This window comes from Haplochromis burtoni, unplaced genomic scaffold (genome assembly GCF_018398535.1).
Source record: "Haplochromis burtoni strain Fernald_Lab_line unplaced genomic scaffold, NCSU_Asbu1 Contig_95, whole genome shotgun sequence".
In the NCBI taxonomy this organism is placed as follows: Eukaryota; Metazoa; Chordata; class Actinopteri; order Cichliformes; family Cichlidae; genus Haplochromis; species Haplochromis burtoni.
Genome location: NW_024582456.1, coordinates 776,150 through 800,449, shown reverse-complemented (window position 1 = coordinate 800,449; position 24,300 = coordinate 776,150). Strand labels below are relative to the sequence as shown.

Sequence of the window (24,300 nt, the reverse complement as noted above, 5' to 3'; positions counted from 1 at the left end):
TACGCTGTCTGTCAGTCGCTTCTCTTTTTTTAACCTGTATGATTTTTTTAGCTCCTGGGTGGCATGCTTTTACCAAATTAATGCAAATCCTTTAATCCCTTAAAAATCCTCAGAAGTAGTACAAATCTAACCAAAATATTCGCCATTAATAGTAGTTTAATAATGTGCAGCCAAATGAAATATACAGTGTCTTTTTGTGGTCTCCAGGGGGGCCAGCGCAGAGAAAACAGACTGCTTATTTTACTCTCTAATCCCAGGATGTGATCTTTCATGGTTTCGCTTCTTCCAACACAGCTGCCCAGTGGAATTGGCTCCAGGTCCTCGCACAACAGTTTATTGTCAGCTCTGTGTAACACGCTCTTTACGCGCTTTAAATTTTGATTGGTTATGATAAGTGAGTGAAAATGGTAACACAGAACACAGGCAATGAGAACCGCTGTCTTTAAAGTGTTGAACATTTAAAAATATCTGCATTCTTAAGTGCCCTAAAGTGCTGAAGAACAATGAGGAATGTGATGTTTTACTGGGTGATGTGATGTTCGCTCAGAGAAAGACCTGAGATTTATTAGTTTTGTGTTTGTAGTTGGTGCATACATGGATAACTCGAGCACCTTGATGAGTTGTTTATAAGATTAGTCTCGGGGTCTTTTCTGATTATGGGTGCTGCAGCGAGTTAAGGGAAATGGCAATGGTAATGGTTGCCAGGCATAAAATCTAGGTACCTTTTACCCACAGTCCGGCTAAACAAAAGCACTGCTTATCCTGTAGCTGAGCCTCTCTATGTGGAAACTCCCACTCAGAAGGAGCAGGGGATCTGTCTGGGTCTCGTTTACTTTAATAACCTTGATTTGGAGCGGGCCATCTTCATGCAAATATCTGGTAAATGCTGTGTTTATACCTGCGTAAAGACAGAGCTGACCTCTAGCCCGCTGGGAGGTCTGGAGGCAAGCTGTTCTACCTTACAGTGGCGCGGTCACGCATTTTCTTCTTCAGGTAATGTACCTGAATCGATGTGGGGAATACACCATCACCCCAGCTTTAGGTAACACTTCTTCTCTGCCCCATCTGTCATGCTTCTATGAATAGCAGCAGGGGGTCTTTCCTGTTACAGCCCTGTAAGCCTGATCATCTGAGACACGCTGGATGAGGTTTCACGGGGACTTAAGGTCCTTTGCATTCCCAGTGGTAGAGCCAGGGAGAGGCTACGGCGCTCGGCTCTTCTAGACCCTGCAGGCCAGCCCAGACAGGGAACTGGCCCCACCTCTGGGCTCTTCTTCTCTTTCATCTGAGGTCCGAGGGCAGAGAAATGCCCACTCCTCTTTGCTCTACCGCATAAGACACAGACATAGATGTGGGTCACTTCTAAGCAGTTTCCTGCTCTGACTGTGACGACTGCACACGTGGCAGACATTACAGCTGTTTCCAGTTGTAAAATGGCAAGAGGAACCAGCTGCTGTCAGGACCTTGCAGACCCGATAGAGGAGAAGTCGAGGGCTGATAATTAAATTATCAAAGGCTTTCCCTGTTTCATTTTTACGTCTGTGTCGTAAAACGTGTTGGTGTTGGCCTCATCTCTGAAGGGCCTGCCGAGGAAATGTTTTCATTTGGCTTCATTACAGGCACAGTTAAACCGTGATGCCTCTCAATACGAGGTGAAAACAAATATTAGACAGCAGCTGCTTGTTAAGCGTTTGGAAGATGGATGAAATTTAGTTTGCTGTGACCGCTGAAATAGGACTCCATGAAAAGTCAGTGGGCTTTTGCTGTGCTTCTGTTTTGATTTGAGTGAAGACAAAAGAGAAACTGCATTTTTAATCAGTACCTCACTGATGATTACACCCAGAGGGTCAAGCACCTGTCAAAGCTGAAATCCTGTAACATCACAGATTCCTGTGGAGAGCTGCTGAGGGAAATTAAAGTCTAAGTAATGACTGTTTTTACCATCATGTACAATCAGCTTGTTCAACCTTTCTGCAATCTTTGCTCAAAGTGGTGGAATGACTAAGAAGAGAGTCACTGTCTGACCTCATCAGACTTCTTCAGCTTAAACCTTTCAGCAGAAAAGTGTGAAACGCCTGCCTGATTCAGTTTAATGCTTAGGTTTAATTCAAAACCACGGCCGTTCCCACAACCCGATCCACCGCTTCCGCTTTGTCTTCTGAGGAACAAGCTTTATGATTAATAAAACCTGCGCCGCTGCAGCGGGACTGCTGCCTGACAGGCTTCCACTGTGAGAGACACTTTTTCTGGGAATACGTGCTTGAAAGTGCAGAAAACTGTATGTTATCAGTTTGACAGCTGAGCTGCTTCACTTTTCCTTTGTTTAGGCAAAATCCGTCTCATGAATAGTTTTGTGATGAAAGAATAGTCCGAAAGACGAAGAACAGGGAAAAGCAAGGGCTTTGTGGGGGCTTTCGGAGTTAAGGCCAGTGCGTCCTTCCTGTCCCTCTCCTGCCTTTTGAAGTTTACCTCTCTGACAGTTTGATTAATGCACTCAGGAATATCTTGCTTGGTTGTGCTCCTGCAAATGCTGTGTTTTGCCTCCTGCCAGGTTTTAAAGTGGGTAGAGGAAACAGTTCAGGCCATGAAGGTCCACCTTCTGTCCTCCAATCATGACAGTGCCCAGGAAAACAACTGGGAAGTTCCCTTTGACCCAAGCCTCAGAGAGGTCACGGTGTCACTCAGTGGACCAGCACCAGAAATCGAGCTCAGCGATCCTTTGGGTAACTCATTCCTGCTTTTCCTATTTATTCTTATCTACTCCTAGCATTATCAGTGCTTTTAAAGAAAGTCATGTTTTTCTTTGAAATAACATCTGTTATGTTTCCTTTTCCAAGGTCGGGTAGTTGGTGTAGAGGAGGGCCTTAAAGAACTTTTGAATATTCCCAACTCAGCTCGTGTGATAAACCTCAAGTTTCCTAGACCCGGTGCCTGGAAACTGAAGGTATTTATTTTGGTGAATAAATCACAAATGTGTTTTGTCTGACTTTTTTATGATGCTGAATTCACTTCACACGTTTCACTCTAAAGATAAGCTGTAGTGGGCGTCACACTCTGAGGGTCACAGGAGTCAGCAGTCTCGACTTCCGCGCAGGCTTCTCCAGCGTACCTGTTACAGAGTTCAACCACACGAGAGAGAGGCCGATAAAAGGTGTCTGGCATGTGTCTGTTAGCTCTTTGCCTTTTATTTGACCGAGACCATGTGCAGAAAATTACCTCATGCCGATCTTCCTTTGTCCTTCAGGGCTCCCATCCCATGTTTTACTGAAATGCACCGGCCTGAAGCCTCCAGGTCATCTGAGCCATGTGGAGCTTGTGTCAGGCTCAGGCCGCTCCTTGCGAACGATCCCTGTACCGCTGCCCTCTGACCTTGGAAAACAAGGCCTGTGGAGTCTCCCGGAATTCCGCACCCCTTCCCAGAGCTTCTTCATCAAGGTAACGGGCAAAGACGAAGAGGGCTACCGCTTCCAGAGGCTGTCCAGCGTCTCCTACACCAACATCATTCCAGGCACGGCATCCCTCTTCACCAAAGCCACACTGCAGTGTCTCCCATACCTCATCAATCTCTTTATAGCCTTTAACCTTTGTTTCCTCCCTTGTGCAGATCCTCCAGCTGTGAGCATGTCGACTGTAGTGAAGGGCGTTTATATGCAGCCAGCTGTGATTGGCTGCTCTGTAAAGAGTGACATTCCCTACAGACTAAGATTCACCAGAAGTGGAATTACACTGGGAAGCGAGAGGTTCTTTCAGTGAGTCTCTTCTCTATTTGCTCAGCACTCCATAACATTTGGCTCGCCTTCCTTCCGATTCCCTCAGATCCCCGAAGCTTCGCGTGCCTATTACCTCATTTAAAAGCATTAATTAAGTCACTCCCTAATCTTACCAGTGGGCACGCCTGTAAAGCATTAGTGCTGCCTCACTCTTGCATTTTATTGGTTCATCTGTCAACAAGTGGATATATACACAGTTGATTTTCTAAACATCACATACTCAATTTAACAAAGCAACTATTTTGTCTTGGTGTTGACTCTCTGGCTTGAATTACTTTCATGAAGTGCAGCTGACTTTTGATGAAAATTATTTCCAGTGCGTGGATGTGCCAAAGAGCCACTGGGTGTGACATGAAATAAGAGGAATATGTGCTGGCCAATAAACCAAACGTGTCTTTGCTTCAGGTATTCTGCCGTTGCATCATGGGAAATTCCGAAGGCATCAGCCGAGGACGAAGGCCCGTATGAGTGTATGGCGCAGAGCAGCGCAGGGCAGGGGTGGGCTGTAACACAGTTAACTGTTAGAGGTATGTCACACAACAACAATGCAAGCGCACACTCCCCTTCAGTTGGACGTGGGTGCGTTCCAGCCATTTAGATACAAACCTCTGCTTTATCGTTTAGACATAAACTAGATAGAAAGCATGTCTGCACAAATATTTGTTTTAAACATTGTCTGCACTCATGTTTCCACTAAAACAGATCCTCCTCCGGTCTTGAAGCCCCCAGTGAATGTGACATCTTCTGTGGGAGGTGTGGCTGTGCTGTCCTGTCAGGTGGAGGGAAACATGCGCCACAATTTGACCTGGCACCGTGGGGGCTATGCTATCCGGGCACGGGCAGGGAGGGTGAAGCTGCTGCCCAACTCTTACCTGCAGATCAGCGCTGTGCGGGCTCAGGATGCTGGGGAGTACCGCTGCGTGGCAACCAATGCCTACGGAGACAGCAGAATCGCCGTGTGGGTCCACGTCCCAGGTATGATAGCCCAATACCCTGCGGCTCATCTGCTTAAACATTTAACGCGGCAGGGCTTAACGGATCCTCGCGGGCCCCCGTCATCTGTTTTCCATTATTGCCTCGACCTCCTTGCAATCAGATTAAGCCACTTCCTTTTCTCATCAGCAAAGACTTATGCGTGTTGAAAAGTGTGGCGTCTACTGAGGGAATGCACTCAGATATTTGCAATGACTTCAACAAACAGGCAAATAAATATGTCTTCAAGAATATCCTGTAGTTATGAAGTCAGACATGGAGTGTTTTTGTAATTGCTTTGCAGCCCACAGCATCAAGTTTGCTCTTGTTAAGCTTGTGATAGCTATAAATGACATCATGCAGCCTGTGACAAGGCCCTGAGTCATCGTCTGCTTTTTATTTTTTTTTTAATTTTTTGTCTTCCTTTGATTTCAACTGCAGAGGCTCCTTCTGTGGTAGTGCACCCGCAGTCCCTGGCTTTCTCCCAAGGCGATGAGATCCGCCTGGTCTGCTCGGCGTCCGGCTCCCCCCCTCCCCGGCTCTTCTGGAGCCAAGGCAACGTGTTCCTAACTAATCGGCCGAGGTAAGAGGGGAACTCTCAGCCCACTCGGCACCTCTGGCACAAAGGACTCAGAGAGTCATTACGTTCCACTTGACCTACATGCGCCATCGCCTCATCTTGTTTGCATCGCTTTGGAAATTTACATCTACTCATGTCAACCCTTTTTTTTCCCCCCAAACCACAAGTATTTTATATGTCAGCAGTGAAATATACATTCGTACACACACAAATTTCTCCCGTGACACCAAACAGCAGCATAAAGATTCAGAGAGATGGATCTCTGTTTTACATCTGCGCTTGTAATCAACAAAAGTATCAACAAACATGAATCCTGTCCACTGTATGCTACAGGTTCAGTCTGAACCAGCATGGAGTTCTAACCATTAAAGGGGCTCTCCCAGAGGATGCTGGGAACTACACATGTCTGGCAAGCAACGAGGCTGGGACTGCCTCTCAGTCTGTGTCACTTAGTTATGCGGGTAAGTCAACACATCCCGACAGATGTCTGGTTGAGGATGCCAGCGCGAAGATATATTGTTGCTGGAATTAGCCTTTCGTCATTCGGAGTTGTTAAAGTTTCTGTTCTGAATAATTGCTTCTCTTCTGACTTCATTTTTAACTTCCAGTGACACGAAGCATTTTTGCCCGTGTTGACTGTTTTTAAGGCGCATTTCTTTTAATGATATCCAGCAGGATAGAGCAGAGTATACAGCAAGCGAACATGGCCACATACAGCTCTGTCTCACACGACGTGATGTTTCTCTCCTTGTTTGGTGAGCGCTGACAGTTGTGGGCCTGAAGTTTCACTCACGGCTGTCAGTTAGTGCTTGACAGAAACCGTAACACTGATGGATTATGGCAGCATTTTCCTGGGGCTTGCTGGTATTATACGCACTTGTCTCTGAATGTCATTTTTAACAACACTGATCTGTCAAATCAGGGAAAACCTTATAACACAGTAGATCATCTCATCGTTTCAGCTCAGCTGCCTGGGTCTAAAGTATAAGCATCATTTTTACATTCACATCAGGGTTTTTCTCATGCCCTTGCTGGTATAAACAAACAGCACATTACTGTTCACGTACAGTAGCGCTGCATGAAAGACTGGTGCATTGCTATAAACTAAAAAAAGGGGGGCCTAACATAAGGCCCGGGGGGCAGAATTGGCCCAACAAAAACTCCACTAGATGTCTTTAGAAAATGTGAAGGAGAGCATAAATTTTGGACTTTAAACTGTAAGCTTGTCCTACTGATAGACCTCCCCAACAGCCATTCATACTAAACCAAAGTAATGCAGAAATAGAATTTGCAATTAAACAATTAAATAAATGAATAAAATAGAACAACAAAAATGCCCCACTTTAAAACCACAGGAGAATCTGGCCCACGAACTATCAGTACTTCTGTAACTTTACACATTTATTTGTTACAGTTTAAGTCCACAGAGTCATGCTGACAAATTTCTTTATTTTACTATAGCAGCGTTTCTTTATCACGTGGAAAAACTGAGACGCACCTTTGAAATTCCACTTCTTTTTCTTACATTGAGATATCGCAGGGTTTAAATGTGCAGTTAAACTCCTTTGCACCGATAGAAAGGGGATTTTCACTGGTCCGTTTAAAATCAAAGTCCCGAGGCCTATGATGTAAAATGAGTTGGACATCCCTGGAATAAAAAGTTCATCCCACTGATTTTTTTTTGTTCTGCAGAGGCACCAAGAATAACAGTGGTACAGCAGGTTGTGCTAGTGACTGTTGGTGGTGATGCAACTCTCGAGTGTCAGGCCACAGGCTTTCCGTCCCCTCTTGTCCACTGGTTCAAAGGTGAGTTAACGCCATACACAGTGCTTTTATTAAAATGACTGTGGAGATGTCTCTGTTAGAGGACGACAAGCTTATATTGCTCGTACTTCCAGGTGAACTCGAGGTGGGCTCTGCCCCTTTTGTTGAGCAGGACGTACATCGTGGGACGCTGCACATTCGTGGCGTGCAGGAGGTCGACGCTGGTCAGTACAGCTGTGTGGCGAGCAGCTCTGCTGGAACCTCCTCTGGCACTGTTAGTCTGGTGGTTGGAGGTGAGGCCACACTATAGTTTTCCACATAAAACTTGTATTTCTCTCACATTTATACAAAGGAAAAAACATCCATCTGGCACCACTCTTCCTTCCACAGCGGGTCCATTGTTTTCCGAGGCACCGGCTGACGTGACAGCCAATGTCGGGGAGAATATCACCCTCCCCTGCACTGCCCGGGGATTCCCGCAGCCGACGGTGACCTGGCGCAGACAGGATGGCAGACAGATTCTCATGCGTTCAGACAGCCACAGTAAAACAATGCAGCTGGAGAACGGACATCTTCTAATCCAGAGTGAGTTATCACAGCAAAGAGCTTTGGTGTGCTGTGCGGCAGCCTCACGGTTTCCCTGCTCGAACTGGCTTGACTCAAATTGTGCAAGTATATATAGAAGAGTATCATATTAAATCCAGCTAACATTTTCTTAAGAGGCGGGAGAGCCGGAATGTCATTGCCATTGGTAAAGTTACAGTAAACCGATGCCTCTCGAATATCCATCCTGCTAAAAGCATTATCTCTGCTCTGTGAAAAGACTCTCCTTAAAATGTTGTTAATTATTTGGCAAGAGAAGGCGTCTGTCTTTGTCCTCATCAGGGCAGGGGGATCAAAGCTGTGAACTCTGGAAGATATTTCAGCCTGAAACATGACTATTCTTAGCCACATACCGTGATGCTTTGTGCTCCTGAGACTAAATGTTTATAGTGTGAAATATAATATTGGACAGGAACAGACATATTTACATGGGCCGTTTCTGTCACTGTTTCCATTTGCGGCTGCCCTCTGACCTGATTGGCTCCATCTGCTACAGATGGCTTTATTTTATTTTTTTTACCTGCAGTTTCAGAAATGTCTCTGTTCATATTGCGTAGTGCTCAAACGCCACTATCTCCTTGAATCGTGCTCCTCACGGGTTACCTTTAATGCTTTATCCTGGAATCCTTCAATATTTGCTAGGACAGAAGAATTGAAACATGTTGATCTTCCAAGATGTGATCTCAAGAGAATTTACTGAGTGGGACAGCAGGATAGCAGCTGAGCCAAACCCATTAATCCTGTTATTTTCTATTTTTAGCTCCTAATTACAGCACTGTCAGGCCAATAATACCCGTTGTTACTGAGTAGGGGTCTTAGCTGCTATTAGCATGAACTTATTTAGTTTTTTTAGATAGACTGTTTTCTTTCTTGGTAAGTGTGATGATGCTGCTACTCTGAGATGTATTGTAATGTGCGGCGGGGTGCATTTTTCAATGATGTGTGTTTGACTGTAGGTGTCTGGCTGGATGATGAAGGTCTATACATCTGCGAGGCCAAGAACCAGTTTGGAACCATCAAATCTGAGGCCAGAGTTAGTGTCACTGGACTGGGTAGGCTCTTTTTGTGATCCCATATATGCATGTAGCAGAAACACACAGAAGGACACTGTGGCTGTAACACATATATTCCTGCTCTTGTTGTTTAATAATCATTTCAAATCCTTTTTCTTGCAGAGCCACCTCTATTGGCCCAAGTTGCCCCAGTGATCACCACCGGGAGCGGTCAGTCACTTAGTATTCCTTGCATGTTGTTGGATGGAATTCCTCTTCCAGAAAGACACTGGTCCAAGAATGGAAAACCTGTAAGGCTGGTAAAAACATCAAACTCAAACCTGCCTCTCCCATGGATCATATCTGTGTTTGTGTATGACAGGAATATTTTTACTTTTTTCGTTTGCACAGTTCCATCTGAACAGAAGGATGTTCTTGAGGAGCGATGGCAGTTTGTACATCGAAAGAGCCATCCCAGAGGACACTGGGATTTATGTGTGCACTGCGGTTAATGTGGCAGGCTCCACGAACATCACAGTCAGCCTGGAGGTTCACGGTAGGAGAGTAAAGGAATAGTAACACTCACATTACCAATAAAATCAAAGCCAGCAAACAATAAGCACAAGCAGCTAAGACAGGCTTATAGTCTTGGAGATACTCCAGAAAGTAACTGACTCAAATTATTGTAGTAAATGACCCGCTGAAAAATCCCAAATTGTGTGTGTAATTTACATTTTTGGCACAGCCAGGTTAGTTGTTTCCCACTTTCTTCAAATCTTTATACTAAGCTTCCATAATCCAAGCTAAACTAAACTTACATCTCCTACATCTGGTTCTATCGTCATATTTAATGTGCACTAATAAAATATCAGCAAGAAAATATATGAGCCTAATCTAAAAGCAGACCCTTTCACTCACTGAATGCACTTTCTCAGTGCAAAGTTTGCAACCACAGGCTATATAATTGGACAATTAAGCCAAAAATGTGCCAACTCAGCATGGAAAACAATTTTTGAATGAATCGACCACCTGTTGTCATCACAGAGAGAGGGCCTGCTTTATTGCATGCTTTGATAAATGGAGTCATGAGCATGTAATGACAGACAGCCAGGATCACGGTTCATCATCAGTTTGTAATGAAGAAATGCCTCAAACGCCGATGTTGCTGGTCAGCTGAGGCCGGTGGTAATGCAGCAGCAGATCGCTTCTTCACGCTCAGTCAGACAGCTGTGTTTTATGACCTTATTCTTCCACAGTGCCCCCAGAGATCAGCGCTGGTCCGTACCACTACATAGCCAACGAGGGTGTAGCCATCAGGCTATCATGCGAAACCACCGGCGTCCCCAAACCAGATGTTGTCTGGTCCAAGGTAACACTTGCAACCTTCAGCTTCAGCTCAGTAAATCAAGCGTGACTTCCACAGCACCGTCTAGTCCAAGGTCAGCCCTTTGTATCAGTTCAGCTTACAATGAGTCATTATTAGCACTTTGGAAATAATTATCACAATCAGGCAACAGCAAAAATCAATACTCAGCGGTGATGGGATCTAGATTATCCTTAAGAGTGCAATCTTGGACCGTGCCAGTCAATACAAGCATAACGATATTAATAAAACCAGAATCAAATCAGTGTGAAATGACTGATAATGAAAAAGGTTTTTAATTCTGAATTCATTTTGAGGCACACTGAGTTACTCTGGATATTTTTTTTTATTTTACACAAACATCTGTAGCACTTCAAATCGCCTTCACTTACTGTGATTACATTTACATAAATACAATTACATTTCTTTTGTCTTATTCAAACAGTTTTCTTTTTTCCCCTCTGGCCTTTTCTTTGATTTGTCAGAACACAAAAAAACAGAACAAAACAAAAACAGTTTCCACTGCAATCAAGACTTGATTAACCTGGCCAGGGAGGGAAGTAACCATGGCAACTTTACTATATTGCTGCTTGACTGGTGCAAATCACCCTGTTTTTATTGTACCTTAGGAGTCTATTTCAAGACTTTCCCGCATCCCCTCCTAGTACAACACTTCATCATATCACGAGAGGAAAACACAAAAGTTTATGTGCAACCAGGCGGTGCTAAGCCGATGCTCTCGATCCATCCAGGATGCAAAAACAGATCTTATTACAGCTTGTGTGGTACTGCAGCGTTGCCTTTGACAGCCGCTGCAATATAACAGATTAATAATTTGTAATGTTGCTAAAGCTGTGAGATAAATATTGCCTGGTAAAAAGTGTACATTTATCTTTGACGTGTAGTGAAGCAGAAGCGGCAGTTTGTATACTGTTAATGCATCTGTTTCTCTTCCACCACTGAAATTAGGAACTGCAGTGATATCATCTTTTCTTTAAAGGCAAGAAAAACATGGCCGATGAAATACTCTGCCACTATTACATACCTTGTACTAATACTACCCTGCACGAGGTCAGCATGCTGTTGTTGTCTACATGTTGCTGAACTGAGCCGGATTTATATTCCACCCGGCCTTTCCCCTAACATTTTCAAAATGTTACTCTAGAGTCAAGTAAATTTACCTTCTTGTCAGATAAAAGTGTATCTGTTAAAGCGCTTTAATGTTCAGAGCGAGTGGATGCGCAGCTGCCTCGGTTCTTGTGTGTGCACGCTGCAGATAGAGAGCAATCCAAAGGGGTGGCCAGTAATTCCATTAGACATCAAAGGTTGGGTTGTAAACCTTGAACTAATCTTAGCATCCATGCGCACGCTTGTGTGGAGGACTTTTCTAATATAATATGTTCTGTCTGATCTTATTCTGCCAGGGGAGGCAGCCCCTGCCCAGGGACAGCGCCGCTCTTCAGTCTGACTCTGAGGGACACCTCCACATCCCCAACCCCTCCGCCGAAGATGCAGGCATCTACATCTGCACTGCCACCAGTCCTGTGGGCTATGCTAGTCGCGAGATCCAGCTGAGTGTCAATAGTAAGGCGAACGGAGGCAAACAGTTTGCGTTTGGAATTGTAAAGGAAGTGCCTATGTGGTCGTCTAACAAGTTCTTTTGTTGTGTTCAAGCTGTGCCAAAGATAATGGGCGTGACTGGTCACGACAACACAGTAAACATGGCTGCAGAGGTGGGGGCAGAGGTTGTTCTCCCGTGTGAGGCTGAAGGGAGTCCTTCCCCGTTAGTCACGTGGAGCCGAAACGGGCATCCCATCCCCCCCGTCACAGCTGGGTAAGAGGAAGCCTTACCTCACCCCGACAATCATGCAGTTAAATGTCTCAAATATAAGCTGACATAATCCAAAAGCACTAACCATACTTTACCTCTGACTTAACTAACACCTGAGTCAGCTTTTACAAAGAGCTCTGGCTGTTGTTCAAAGCTTCTGCTAACATGTCGTAATGCCTCTGGAAGAGCGGCCAGGCAGAGGCAGCAGAGACTAGAGAGCTGTGTGTGGGCATCACCAGTTGGCTAAACCGAGGTAAAACATCTGGTCCCACGTGGTTGCCTGATTCCTGGCTTTCATGTGTGGTCACTCTGAGCGCAGACAGGCAGGCAGGCTGCCCCGAGACACGAGCTGGATGGATGACAGGCAGACTCTTTGGGCCAGACACCAGGCCGAATCATTTAGTGCAGATAGAAGAATGACAGAGGGAGTTGAAAGCCGTTGTGACTCAGATACAGTATGACTTGTGTGGGGTCAGGAAGAAGGAAATGGTGGGGGGTGGCGTTGGAGGGAGGGGGTGCCAGGAAGAGGGGCGGAAAGTGAACTGACAGTGGAAGAGATACAAGTTGTGTCTGTCTGATGTTCAGATTCCCCGCGGTGTTTCGGCAGTAAAACAACATGCTGACTCTTTACTAGTCCTGTCTGATGAGAATAACACATCCCTGTGAACAAACCCAGCGTCATGCTTTGCATACGCAGGGACCTATGGAAGGAGCGGGCTCTGTAAAGGAACATTAACTCCTTTAAGCTACACTCTGAGGTTCGGAGGAAATAACTGAGGGGTGCTGATTTTTAAAATAACTTAAACAGTGGGAGATGATATTTATCTCATATCCATGTATTTAGACTAGTACCAGGCAGGGAGTTTTTTGTTTTTCTCTTTCTTTTTTCAATACTTAGTCAGAAGATTTGGTCACAGGAGACCTGATCCTGATGAGGCCAATTTGTCCCAGTTAGTCTTTGGCCAGTCGCACTGTGTACAGATGACACCAATGTGGGGAGTGATGGATGAGCGAGAGGGGCTGTTCATGTCACGCGGAGCAGCACCGCTGTAGCCTGAGCTCACATTAACCACTGCAGAGGCCGCCTTTCAGTTTTCGAGCTGGATGCTGTCGTCTCTCCTACGGCTGTTTGGGGAGGTGGGGGGTGGGTGAAAGACATTACACCATATGTGCGTCTAAAATACAGAGCTCTTTGTGCTTCTAGCCCGTTTCCACTTAGACAGGCGTGTTATTGTTAGAATTTGGTTGCTTAGCAGACACACTTATCAAAGATAAATCGCAGAGGTGTGTTTACATTGCTGTATATTATACATTTGTACAGCTGGATAGCTTCTGTAGCATTTCAGGTTACCACACCCTCCTTTAAAGTTGCTGACCCACAGCAAGCAAGGCCTGACTTTGGAGCTGAGGTTGTGTACTGGAGTGTATGTGATGACCACCATCTGTCCACTTGTTTGACTTTGACAAACATCAAAAAAACAAATGGCAAGTTGGGCCAAAACGTTGCTTTGAACTTAGTTGGTCCCAGGAAGGATGACGCTTTGACTTTGGAGACCTGTGCGACCTTTCATTCGAGCTCCACCATTAAGTCAGCCTTTTGATTTTCACTTTATCTTTATTTCCTGACCCTGCGGTCGTAAACGCACAATAGCTGCACACGCAAACAGAAAAATCCACATTGATCTTTTTGAACCTACAACCTTTCCCATGGTGATATTATCAGGTCAAACACTGCTGACCCTTTCACATTGTAATTATCCCAGACAATCGTAAATGTGAAAACAGCAACTCATTGCGGGAGTACTTAGCTCTGGATGAGGTCCAGACCTCGGCTATTGCTTGCTCTTTATGAACTCTAACCCTCACACATTTTCTTTTTCCATTTCAACAAAACAACATAATTGAATAAGGATCACTAAGTGTTTGACAGCATAATTCAATTTATGTATATCTGTCAAATGCTCTGATACTTGTTGTACAACCCAAATACCAAAAAAAAAAAAAAGTTTGGACGCTGTATAAAATGTCAAACAGAACGTTGTGATTTGCATCTCTCATAAGCCCACATTTTATTTACAATACAGCACAGAAAAGATATTAAATGTTTAAACTCTGAAAAAATATGAGCTAATTCTGAATTTGATGGCAGCAACAAATCTAGAAAAATTGGGGCAGGGCCATGTTTACTACTGTGTAGCATTCCCTCTTCTTTTAACAGCAGTCCATAAACATCTGGGAGCTGAAGAGACCAGCTGTGGGACTTCTTGGAATGTTGTCCCGTTCTTATGTGATATAGGATTCTAGCTGCTCAGCAGTCCTAGATCTTCTTTGTCATGTTTTTCACTTCATGATGCCAGATGTTTCCAGTTGGTAAATGTTTTGAACTGCAGTTCAACACCCAGACTCTTCTGCTATGAAGTCATTGTAATAGATGCAGTGTGCAGTTTAGCATTGTTTTGCTGAAATGTGCAAGACCATCCCTGAAAAAGACATCATCTGGTACAAAGTTTCTCTGGAATCTTTCTAGCTTTGCAGATGTGCAAGCTGCCACTTTTGCTATTGCACCCCCTGCAGGATTTTGAAATGAGTGCTGATAACAAGACAGACGCTCCCTCTCTTCTTTGCTGCAGAGATTTTTGTGTCCATTTTCTCCAAAAAAGAAGTTAAAGTCTTGATTCATCTGAACACTGAACAGTTTTCCACTTTTCCTCAGTCAGCTTTAAAGGAGTTCTGGCCTGCAGGAGGTGGTTTATATGCATGCTTCAAAATATAGGAGATATAGGAGAGAAAAAGAAAACAGACACACCTATTTTATCAGAACACAGTAGCTGTAGATCTTCAGTGACTCATAAAGTTCTGTGTTTTCTCCATGTCTTTGCCCTTGACCCCTAACCACTCCCCAGGTTCACTGTTTTGCCTTCAGGCTCTCTGAAGATCACTGATGTGCGCCTGATTGATAGTAAACTGTACACCTGCACTGCAGAAAACCCAGCAGGCAACGCGTCCCTAAGCTACAATTTACACATTCAAGGTAACTCCACAGGGTTTCAGTAAAAGTTGAAGTTTATGGAAACTTGTTTGTTCAGCCAATATCTTTAAGTGTCTGTTTGAATATATCACTTATATGTGAGACGTGTGTATGAATACAGTTCCAAATATTTTTGCACATAGATTTTTGCTACTTTAAAGCCATTTACCATGACATACTCAAGTTACAGTTTTATGATGGGCTGAAAGCTGCTGTCGAGCTTCAATATTGCATTAACAGCTGGGGAATTTCATTCATTTTTATGCACAGTTCTCTGTTTTTTTTCATTTCAGGTTTGACAGTTGATGCGAAATCAGTTGGTTATCGGTAGTTGTGGGCCATCCCTTTGTTATTTCTTCATAAATTTAGCAGGAAAAGGGAACTGGAGATTATTCAAAGCTACAGCATGGACAGCCTGTAACTTGAATGTGATAAAGTTTGTGTCAATGTTCAAAACTATGTGCATCTAATATTTAGGATATTTGTTTTGTCCTCAGCTAAACCCAGGATTCTGCCAGCACCCTCCCTCCTGAAAGCCCTGCTCGGCCAAACAGTGACTCTACCATGTATAGCGCAGGGAGAGCCGAGCCCTGAGATCAGCTGGTTTCGCAATGGATCACCTGTTGGGGACAAGAATGTTACACCCCTGAGGATCCAGCAGGTCAGCCACGCCGACCAGGCCGCCTACCGGTGTGTGGCCTCGAACAGTGCAGGACAGGAGACCTTGGAGATCAAGCTGGAAATTCTTGGTGAATGTCACGAGTTCAATTCCTCAGACCTGCTTGTTCACTTGCAGAACTATTAAATTGTGACTCATGGTTGTTTTCTATGATATATCTGAATAACTATTCACTATCACTGGTCATATGAAGGTTCACTAATGATGCATCTGTTTTCGGCCCTCTCAGCGTTTAGAGGCACATTCACTTTAGGCGCACATTGACCGTACAAACTGCCAAACAGTGAGCTATTTGACCTTCTGACAAACATTCACAAAGGGAGATGACTTCGGGTTAAGAACTCAGAGTCGTGTCCATTTGTACTGAATCAAGCTTTCTTGTTGTTATTTACGTGATATATAAATAATATTATTCTTCCCGATCAGTCCCCTTTTATATTTCCATGCCCTTGTTCCTTCTCTGACACATGCTCTTACTCATCTGCAGTCTGCCTTTGATGCTTTCCCAGCTTCCCTACTTAATCATTTACTCATTTTCAACATCAAGGGGATCAAGCGCACAGGGACATTCTAACCTCTCCTAAACCAAAACTCATCTTTTAAAAGCAAAAAACTGGATTTTCCCATTCTTCTTACAGATGTTCAGGCTTTAACAGCTGTTGTTTCTTTTTGCAGCAACCCCTGTAATTGCTTTGATTCTCTCTATTTCACGCTTGACTTGTTGGTTTCAGTTTGACTTACATGTGCCGTTTGTGTGGTCCTGTCACTTTGTGTGGCATTTTTTTGGGGTCTCTCTCTTAAAAAAATGATCTCGATCTCAATATGACTGTCTGATTTAAGAGATAAGAAAAAGAGGTCAGCCTGGCTCAGGCTGTCAAAGCATGATGCACGCTCTGGTCATTGGGGAGAATCTGTTCGGTTTTTCAAATCATGTTTAGATCCTATTGAGGCTTCTTCTTACTCCGAAACCTAAAACTAATTGTCATTGCACCTCTTATTTATTAGCTGCCCTTGCACTTTGAACTAGCATGTAACATATTTTTCTGTACTCACAGAGGCCCCAACCTTTGCCGAACCTGGAGATGTTATCATGGAGAAAGTGGCAAACAGCAAGGTCATCATCCCTTGCCCCGCTAAAGGTATGGAATGATTCACAGATGAGTCAGCGTGGACACACTGAAAAGGTGTAATTCAAGTTTTAGGGAGCCTAAAACTGAACTCTGTCATCTTTCAGGTTTGTTTCTGCAACACAGAAAGGAGAAAAAAAAAGAGAGAAATCAATGTTATATGTAGGACAGTGATGTGTTTTTGTGCGCAATCAAAAGAATGTTTCACTGTCACCACAGACTCCTAGTTGCCATCTTAAAAGGAGAAGCTTCTTTTCACTGCAGCACCCGGAGGCATGCCATTGTCTCTATTTCCCAACATCCATTTGCGAACGAGAGACATTCTGTAGGGATGTGGAGGACCTGCTGTTTTATCAAAACGCGGCAAGCGTCGTTGTCGCGTCTCTGTCTGGACTGACGGCTACTCAGTGGCAGCCCGCACAAACAGGTATTGTTTGTGTGGAGCTGTGTCATGGTAACCAGCTCAATGAGAGGAGGTGAGCACTGCGTGTAATGTGGAGCAACAGCTGGAACATCAGTCTGCCTCCTGCCTCTGTGAGCCACATCTGCTTTCCTGTGTGTCGGGCCTGCTGGGAGCGGAATCCTAATTACAGGCTGCTTCTGGCAGATAAAGGACAGAGATGTCTGAGGTGCGCCGTGAAGCACAGGAAGAGAAAGACGAAGCCTCGCTGGCCTCACCTTTCTTCTGAGTCATACGGACGGGTTGACAGTACCAAGCACAGAAATACAGAAATGCTTGATGCTCTTGACGGGCCGGAGAGGCAGTCAGCCTGCAGCACCAAACGAGGATCCCCACTTTCTTTGGTCCTTTTTGTTTTCTTTGAGATCTATCTGCACGAGGGGAAACAAGCACAGTCTCTGCCAGAAGGAAATTATTAATTCACCAACAAGCACATTGCATTTGATAGAGGTAATTATTGGAGAAACACATGGAAGAGATAATCTCAGACTTCGTCAGCCCCGGTAAATAAATTCAGAGCCTGCTAATGAGATCTGTTAACATCTAAAACACAACATCTGTATGCATTTCCCGCAGCAATGAGATAATGAATTTGCTTCAGAGCTCCTTAACTGTAAACACGTGTTCTGAGAGGAAACAGACAGTAACGTCACCTTTGGTTGTGCTGCGTCTTCTCCTGCTTTTTGGGGGATGGAGAAGGAAGGGTGCTGCGGTTGATTTTTCAAGTGGTGTTTGTATATGTGACACCTCTGTAAATCGAGGGAGTGTGGCTCTGTGCTGCTCTGTTAGTCTGTTAGGGAATCTGTTGTGGAGATTTTTGGAGGGTTACAAAGCTTTTTAAATTCTCCACCTTGTCCCTGATCCAGTTTTCTTCTGTCGGGCATTTCTAGCTCTATTTCCACCCAATAATCCACGAAACACGCCAGTGCCTTTGAACCACTTGTTCAACCACTATCTTTCTTACAGCTCTTACTCTCTCTACTCACTCTCATCCCAGTATTTAGCAATAAATCTTTATGTCTGCATTTTAAGTATTACATCCTCCGTCACTCCTCTATGCAGTGTTTTACTTTTTTTAATGTGACTTTGACCTTGAAATCTTAAGCCTGCAGGCGACAAGGACTCTAACCATTTTGGCATCCACTCCCTGCTGTCCTGCTGTCTGATAAATGTAGAGAGCTGGCTTTTTTGTAGTCTGGGCTGCTTGCCCGTTAAGTTATCCTGCACAGAAGAAGAGAGATGGAAGTAACTCTTCTTTCTGTCCGATATGATCAATAAAGCTCATTTTATCCTCACTCGCTTTTCTTGTCGCTGCACCTGCAGGTTCGCCTAATCCCAAAGTACGCTGGTTCAAGAATGGCCTGGAGATACACCCCGAACAACCCGACTTTTCCGTGGCGAGGGATGGAGCTCTTGTAATTAGCGCAGCGTCTGCCAGCCACAGTGGGGACTTCAAGTGTGTGGCAGTTAATGAGGCAGGCTCTGTGGAGAGAAAGACCAGGCTAAAAGTGAATGGTGAGAACTTATCTCATGGCTGTTTTCCTGCTGTTAAAAGTATATTTTACACATAACGATGGTCCTTAAACCTTTCTTTCTGTGCTGTCTTAGTTCCCCCTGAAATTCAAGATAATGGCCAGCCGCTGAACCTCACTGTCACCTTGAAGCAGCCTCTCACGCTGGGATGTGACGCCTTTGGGATCCCCTCTCCAACAATCACCTGGACTAAAGATGGCAAAGCTGTGAGTGTGTCATCCTGGATTCCCATTTACAGAAAAATCTAAAAGCCAGGTTACATGTTTTTACTGTAAATGCTATCTTGTCGATCTCTAGCGGTACAATGCCACCAAGTGGCAATTATTTCAATAACATTTAAACAGTGTGGATGCACTCAAGCTGATTTCTGTGTGTGCAGGTGGACAACCCTGGGGTGTATCTTGAGAATGGAAATAGGCTGCTCAGAATCTACAGAGTTCAGCCTGAACATGCAGGACAGTTTGTCTGCACAGCTCAAAACTCAGCTGGAGAGACCCAAAGACAATATAACATAGTGGTGCAAGGTGAGCTCATTATAAACCTGCTTTCACATGGATATTTAAGAGGAAGGTATAAGGCAGCAAGAAAGACCAGTTTGGGGATCTGTGATAAGATACACATTCAGCATTCATTCTTAATGCAAACTAGTCATTGAGTATGTGGTGTTTTTCGCCAGCTCCACCTGTGATCTCAGGAACGTCTCGAATGCAGGAGTTAACTGTGGTACTGGGCCAGGAGGTGGAGTTTCAGTGTCGGGTGAGTGGAAAACCAGCGCCAAGAGTGGAATGGAGCCGCGACGGAGAGTAAGAATCTCTTTTATCGACGTGACATTCAGCAGCGTACACAGGATGCAGGATTCACTGAATTGATTCGATCATCCTTTCCGTTCTTTCTCCAGGGTTCTGTCCCGCGATGGAGACCCTCATGTGGAGTTTCTGGAAGATGGCCAGGTGCTGAAGGTGAAGTCAGTAAGGCCGAGAGACCAGGGTCTTTACCGGTGTCTGGCCAGTAACGACGCAGGAACTCAGATGCGCCAATTTAGACTCAACGTCCAAGGTTGTTTTGAACATTTTTTTTAACAAAATGTAAACCTCCAACTACACTCACCTGAATTTAACAGCAGTTATTGATTTAACACCTATGAAAAAACAAAACAAAAAACAAAACAGTTGTATAGATTCAGGATATTACTCTGATATTTTTCCCTAAATTGCTGCTGTTATGGCAACACTCTGAGAAAGAGAATTGCGAGGCATCATATATAATTCATGTGAATGCCCAGCCTCTATAGTAACATAAGTTAACATTGTATTTAGCCATGTGGTCGATGTGCACATATTGAATTCTCTTTAAGGGGACATTTCTCTGTCAGGTGCAGTAATAGAGTACCACACGCTGCATTTCTCTTTTAGAAGGTTTCCTACACAAAAGCAAAGCATTCGCCTGTTGCTCTGGTTATTCTGTACTGTGTGCCAGTAAAAAATGATTTGGCTGTTAAACATAAACGTGTTCTCTGTTTTTTACTCCAGCCCCTCCCACTATTAAGGGGACTACTGAGACATCAGAGGTGTCAGTGGTGCTGGGTTTCTCTGCAATCCTCCCCTGCAACGTCGAGGGCTTCCCCACACCCAGCATCACCTGGCTCAAGGACAATCACCCCATCGTATCCACTCCCCAGCTGACATACACCCGCGGTGGGCTGGCCCTGCGGCTGGGTTCGGCACAGGGAGACAGCAGCGGCCTCTACACTTGCAGGGCTACAAATCCAGCTGGCACTGCCATCAAGCACTATTCACTCAGTGTTCTGGGTAAGAGACATGTGCATCTCTAACAAGGTGAAAAATAAAAGAGGGATTTGATTTTTAATGTTTTCATCTCTTTAGTCCCACCGCAGATAGAAGGAGACTCTACCTCCCTAACGTTTGGTGGTCAGGAACAGAAAGTGCGGATCAACGGGAGCTTAACTCTGTCCTGCCTCGCCAAAGGTTTCCCCGAGCCCAAAGTCCAGTGGTTCAAAGACGGACAGGTCCGTGTGTGTCACCGTTAAAAGCTGTGCTTCCTAAAATCAAAATGTGTTTTCAATGGAACAAGTTCTAACCTCTGCCAGCCTCTATTGGCAACTGGTATGAATTACAGCAACCCTCTTGCACAACCCACCTCCACTCGCCTTATTTAGTGTGATGAGTAAGCCAGTTAATTATAGACATAGAGGAAGAATCCAGTGATTAAACCTCAAGACATAAAACACTGTGCGATTTCTTTTTTTGTTTTTTTCGTGACCTACTGTGTTTTGATGTACTGTGTCCTTTATTCTGTTCAGAATGCAAGTGCACGTGTATGAATATTCTGCAGGGCCTACAATATGAGAAGCAGGAATTGGATTAAAGATGATGTAAAATATGATTTTCTTTCTGAGTGTGGGTGGAAGCTCTGTATGTCTTGGGTGTTTTAAAGCCACATTTAAAGATCTGCTAAATATTTTCTTGACACAGTAGTTCAAAGAGGCAACAAATCTTAAGGAGGCTCCATCGAGCTTAAAGAGCACTTTTGAACAAAGTATCAGAGACAGTCTGTTTTATTTATTCATCAACCCACAGATTCCTGCGAGCAATACTTCACATTAACTGTGTATTTTCTTTGTGTTTTAGCTGCTGACTGGAAACATCCATGCTGGCATTAAAGAGAGCGGCCACTTCCTTCACATAGAGAATGCCATGCTGTCCCATGAGGGTCAGTACACCTGTGTGGTCACCAACTCTGCAGGAGAGGACAAGAGACACTTTCGTGTAACTATTCAAGGTGTGTTCGGTTAATTCAGTGTATAGCAGCTAGAAAAACACTTCATTTTAAACCTTTGTATAGAAAGCAATCTGGCTCTAATGTGCCGCTGTCTCTTTAGTCCCTCCGATTTTCCACCGGGTGAATAACAGGGAAGCATCCTGGGGTTTGGGACATGAAGACGACCTTAATGATGAGAACGTGGTGGAGAAGCGGGAAGTTGTGCTAGGCCATCAAATCAGCCTGTCCTGTGAGAGCAATGCCATTCCCCCTCCCAAGCTCAGCTGGTATAAAGACGGCAAAAAGTTAACCTCTGCAGATGGAGTGGTGCTTCTTCCAGGTCAGGGAAAACTCTGTAAAACCTCATGTAAAACCACTAGTGCAGTTGTTATATGTAACTGAGGAGTCATTTTTAATGTATGACAGGGGGACAAGTGCTACAAATTGCCCGAGTGCAGAAGGAGGATGCTGGAAGGTATACGTGTCAGGCTGTTAATGAGGCAGGGGAGGATCGCATGCACTTTGATCTGGAGATTCTAGGTAAGTGAGTACATATACCTAAGTTAGATGTAATTAAAATGTTTGTATAATAAAATCTGTGATTATAGAGATGTAACTTAATAATTTCAGTTGTGTTTAACTTCCATAGTCCCTCCTGTTATTACTGGAGCATCAAAGGAGTTTATGGAGGAGATCGGAGCAGTGGTTAACAGCACCGTGGTTCTACACTGTGACGTGATTGGACATCCAGCTCCAGTCGTCTCCTGGCTGAGAGAAGGGCAGCCGGTGCACATGGACTCACAGCACCACATCAGTGAGGATGGGACTCAGCTTCAAGTTAGTTATCGCTGACCTTTGTGCACCGTTGCCAGCAAATAGACAGATCCAACCGTAACGTTCTGTAGTGAAGAATAACGCTTGTGTTGTAACTTACAGCTTCTCAGTGTCCAGGTTTCAGACATGGCTGGGTATTCGTGTGTAGCGGAGAACAAGGTCGGAACAATTGAGAAGCTCTTCAGTCTGACAGTGCAAGGTAAAGCCCCCCCAAAAAACCCCCAAAAAAGTCTTTACTGTGATACTGTGATATGCAACTCTCTTCTCTTCTTGCAGTCCCTCCTAGAATAACGGGCCCTAAAGAGGAGGAGGTTAGTGTGACTGAGGGCCACATGGTGTCTTTGCTGTGTGACGTCCAAGCATACCCTCCTCCAGAGATTACCTGGACCAAAGATGGGCAAGTCCTCCATTTCAGCACCAGCATTCACATTCTGCCAGGTTAGCCTCTGGGCCATCTTCAATACCCAAATCCTTCAATCAGAAGCATCATATTGAGTAGAATCTAATTCTTGCACTGATATTTCATATCATTATTTGATATATTGCCTATATATATGTAATAGGTGGCCAGATGCTACAGTTGCCCCGGGCCACACTAGAAGATGCAGGGCAATATGTTTGCACAGCCACCAACTCAGCAGGGCAGGACCAGAAGAGTATTCTCCTCAGTGTTTATGGTGAGCAAACACACTGTGACCCATCTGCACAATTCAGCCACATATACAGATGATCAAATCCCAAAACACTGCCTGGCAAAAAATATCTGTTTATCTCAAGCCAGCTGTGACTGAGAAGAGTTCAGGAGTGACTCATTCGAATTCTGAATGAATCAAACTGAGATCATGTCCTCTCTAAATGTGCAAACCAACAGTCGTGCCCACCCTGAAGCCCCGGCACGATGCTGAGTCAGACTCGGTGACCCCTCAGGTTGGCTCCTCAGTCACCTTGCGATGCGAAGCCCACGGCTTCCCCGAGCCTGAAGTCACGTGGTACAAGAATGGGCTCCAGTTGGCTGCAGGGAACGGACTAAAGATGGATCAGTACCAGCTGGAGATAATAGGAGTCCAGGTCAGACTCATCAGACATTTTTTATGACTGCAAACAAAACATAAAAAAGGATTTTAAGGGGTTTTCAACAGCGTGCTGATGTGTAATGTATACTTATTTTCACTGCACTCACTGTTCCTTTATCTGGTGCATTTAAAACCCCTGAGATAATTCTGACTAATTCTAACAGGCTGGAGCTGAGATCACCCATCTGAATGCATTTGAAGCCGGTGTTCCAAAAAAAAAAAAAAAAAAAATCATGAATCCCTTTGGATTATAACTTGTAAAGAAAACACAACTCACAATTTTTTCCTTTGTGGTTACTAGATGGGAGATAGTGGCACGTACACTTGCAAAGTGTCCAATGTGGCTGGACAGGCGGACAGGACCTTTAGGCTGACGGTTCATGGTAAAAATCACTCTGTAGTATTTTGGAACAAAATCGCTATAGACAAATGTCTTTAATGGACTAAATTCTCATAAATATATATTGACAGTTCCACCTGTCCTGGATGGACCTCTTCGAGAGTCTCTAAATTATAGCCTGGGCTCCCACGTGGCTCTGCTGTGTGAGGCCACAGGCGTACCCGTTCCCAGCATCTCTTGGCTTAAAGATGGAACTCCTATTGGTAAGTGGGAGGGAGTGACATGGAAATGTGGAGAAATGCAGACGTGCCAAAGGTTGTCACAGCTAGATTAAGTGGATCTGTGTGGTTTCCAGAAAGCAGCCTGCAGTGGCAGTGGTCTGTTCGAGGCACCAGGCTGGAGCTGGGGCCTCTCAGCCTGTCTCACGCCGGAACATACACGTGTGTGGCCAAGAACAGCGAGGGAGAAACACGAAAAGAGTACACAGTCACCGTGCAGGGTAACGAGGTTTCTTAAAGCATGTGTTATGAGAGAAATGATTTCAAAAGGTGTTTAACAGTAATCTCTGCCCTG

The 24,300-nt window shown here is 44.6% G+C and overlaps 1 protein-coding gene across 2 annotated transcripts in view; it reads left to right on the top strand.

The window, feature by feature from the left end:
* Window positions 1-24,300, top strand: part of hmcn2 (hemicentin 2) — a 44,880-nt gene that overhangs the window by 4,235 nt on the left and 16,345 nt on the right. For both annotated transcript variants that reach the window (XM_014335059.2, XM_005926922.3), the window contains exons 5-43: window positions 2,552-2,723; window positions 2,838-2,944; window positions 3,031-3,151; window positions 3,245-3,508; window positions 3,605-3,749; window positions 4,176-4,297; window positions 4,473-4,745; window positions 5,184-5,325; window positions 5,656-5,783; window positions 7,015-7,128; window positions 7,221-7,379; window positions 7,477-7,671; window positions 8,646-8,741; window positions 8,865-8,992; window positions 9,093-9,237; window positions 9,938-10,050; window positions 11,469-11,628; window positions 11,719-11,878; window positions 14,779-14,906; window positions 15,401-15,652; window positions 16,638-16,721; window positions 18,493-18,684; window positions 18,778-18,908; window positions 19,082-19,226; window positions 19,379-19,505; window positions 19,601-19,758; window positions 20,232-20,510; window positions 20,586-20,728; window positions 21,351-21,501; window positions 21,602-21,820; window positions 21,907-22,020; window positions 22,130-22,317; window positions 22,417-22,513; window positions 22,591-22,752; window positions 22,878-22,991; window positions 23,186-23,382; window positions 23,689-23,770; window positions 23,859-23,990; window positions 24,083-24,226. In XM_014335059.2, coding sequence (XP_014190545.1) covers window positions 2,552-2,723; window positions 2,838-2,944; window positions 3,031-3,151; window positions 3,245-3,508; window positions 3,605-3,749; window positions 4,176-4,297; window positions 4,473-4,745; window positions 5,184-5,325; window positions 5,656-5,783; window positions 7,015-7,128; window positions 7,221-7,379; window positions 7,477-7,671; window positions 8,646-8,741; window positions 8,865-8,992; window positions 9,093-9,237; window positions 9,938-10,050; window positions 11,469-11,628; window positions 11,719-11,878; window positions 14,779-14,906; window positions 15,401-15,652; window positions 16,638-16,721; window positions 18,493-18,684; window positions 18,778-18,908; window positions 19,082-19,226; window positions 19,379-19,505; window positions 19,601-19,758; window positions 20,232-20,510; window positions 20,586-20,728; window positions 21,351-21,501; window positions 21,602-21,820; window positions 21,907-22,020; window positions 22,130-22,317; window positions 22,417-22,513; window positions 22,591-22,752; window positions 22,878-22,991; window positions 23,186-23,382; window positions 23,689-23,770; window positions 23,859-23,990; window positions 24,083-24,226 — 5,983 coding nt within the window. The remainder of the gene's footprint in view (window positions 1-2,551; window positions 2,724-2,837; window positions 2,945-3,030; window positions 3,152-3,244; window positions 3,509-3,604; window positions 3,750-4,175; window positions 4,298-4,472; window positions 4,746-5,183; window positions 5,326-5,655; window positions 5,784-7,014; window positions 7,129-7,220; window positions 7,380-7,476; window positions 7,672-8,645; window positions 8,742-8,864; window positions 8,993-9,092; window positions 9,238-9,937; window positions 10,051-11,468; window positions 11,629-11,718; window positions 11,879-14,778; window positions 14,907-15,400; window positions 15,653-16,637; window positions 16,722-18,492; window positions 18,685-18,777; window positions 18,909-19,081; window positions 19,227-19,378; window positions 19,506-19,600; window positions 19,759-20,231; window positions 20,511-20,585; window positions 20,729-21,350; window positions 21,502-21,601; window positions 21,821-21,906; window positions 22,021-22,129; window positions 22,318-22,416; window positions 22,514-22,590; window positions 22,753-22,877; window positions 22,992-23,185; window positions 23,383-23,688; window positions 23,771-23,858; window positions 23,991-24,082; window positions 24,227-24,300) is intronic.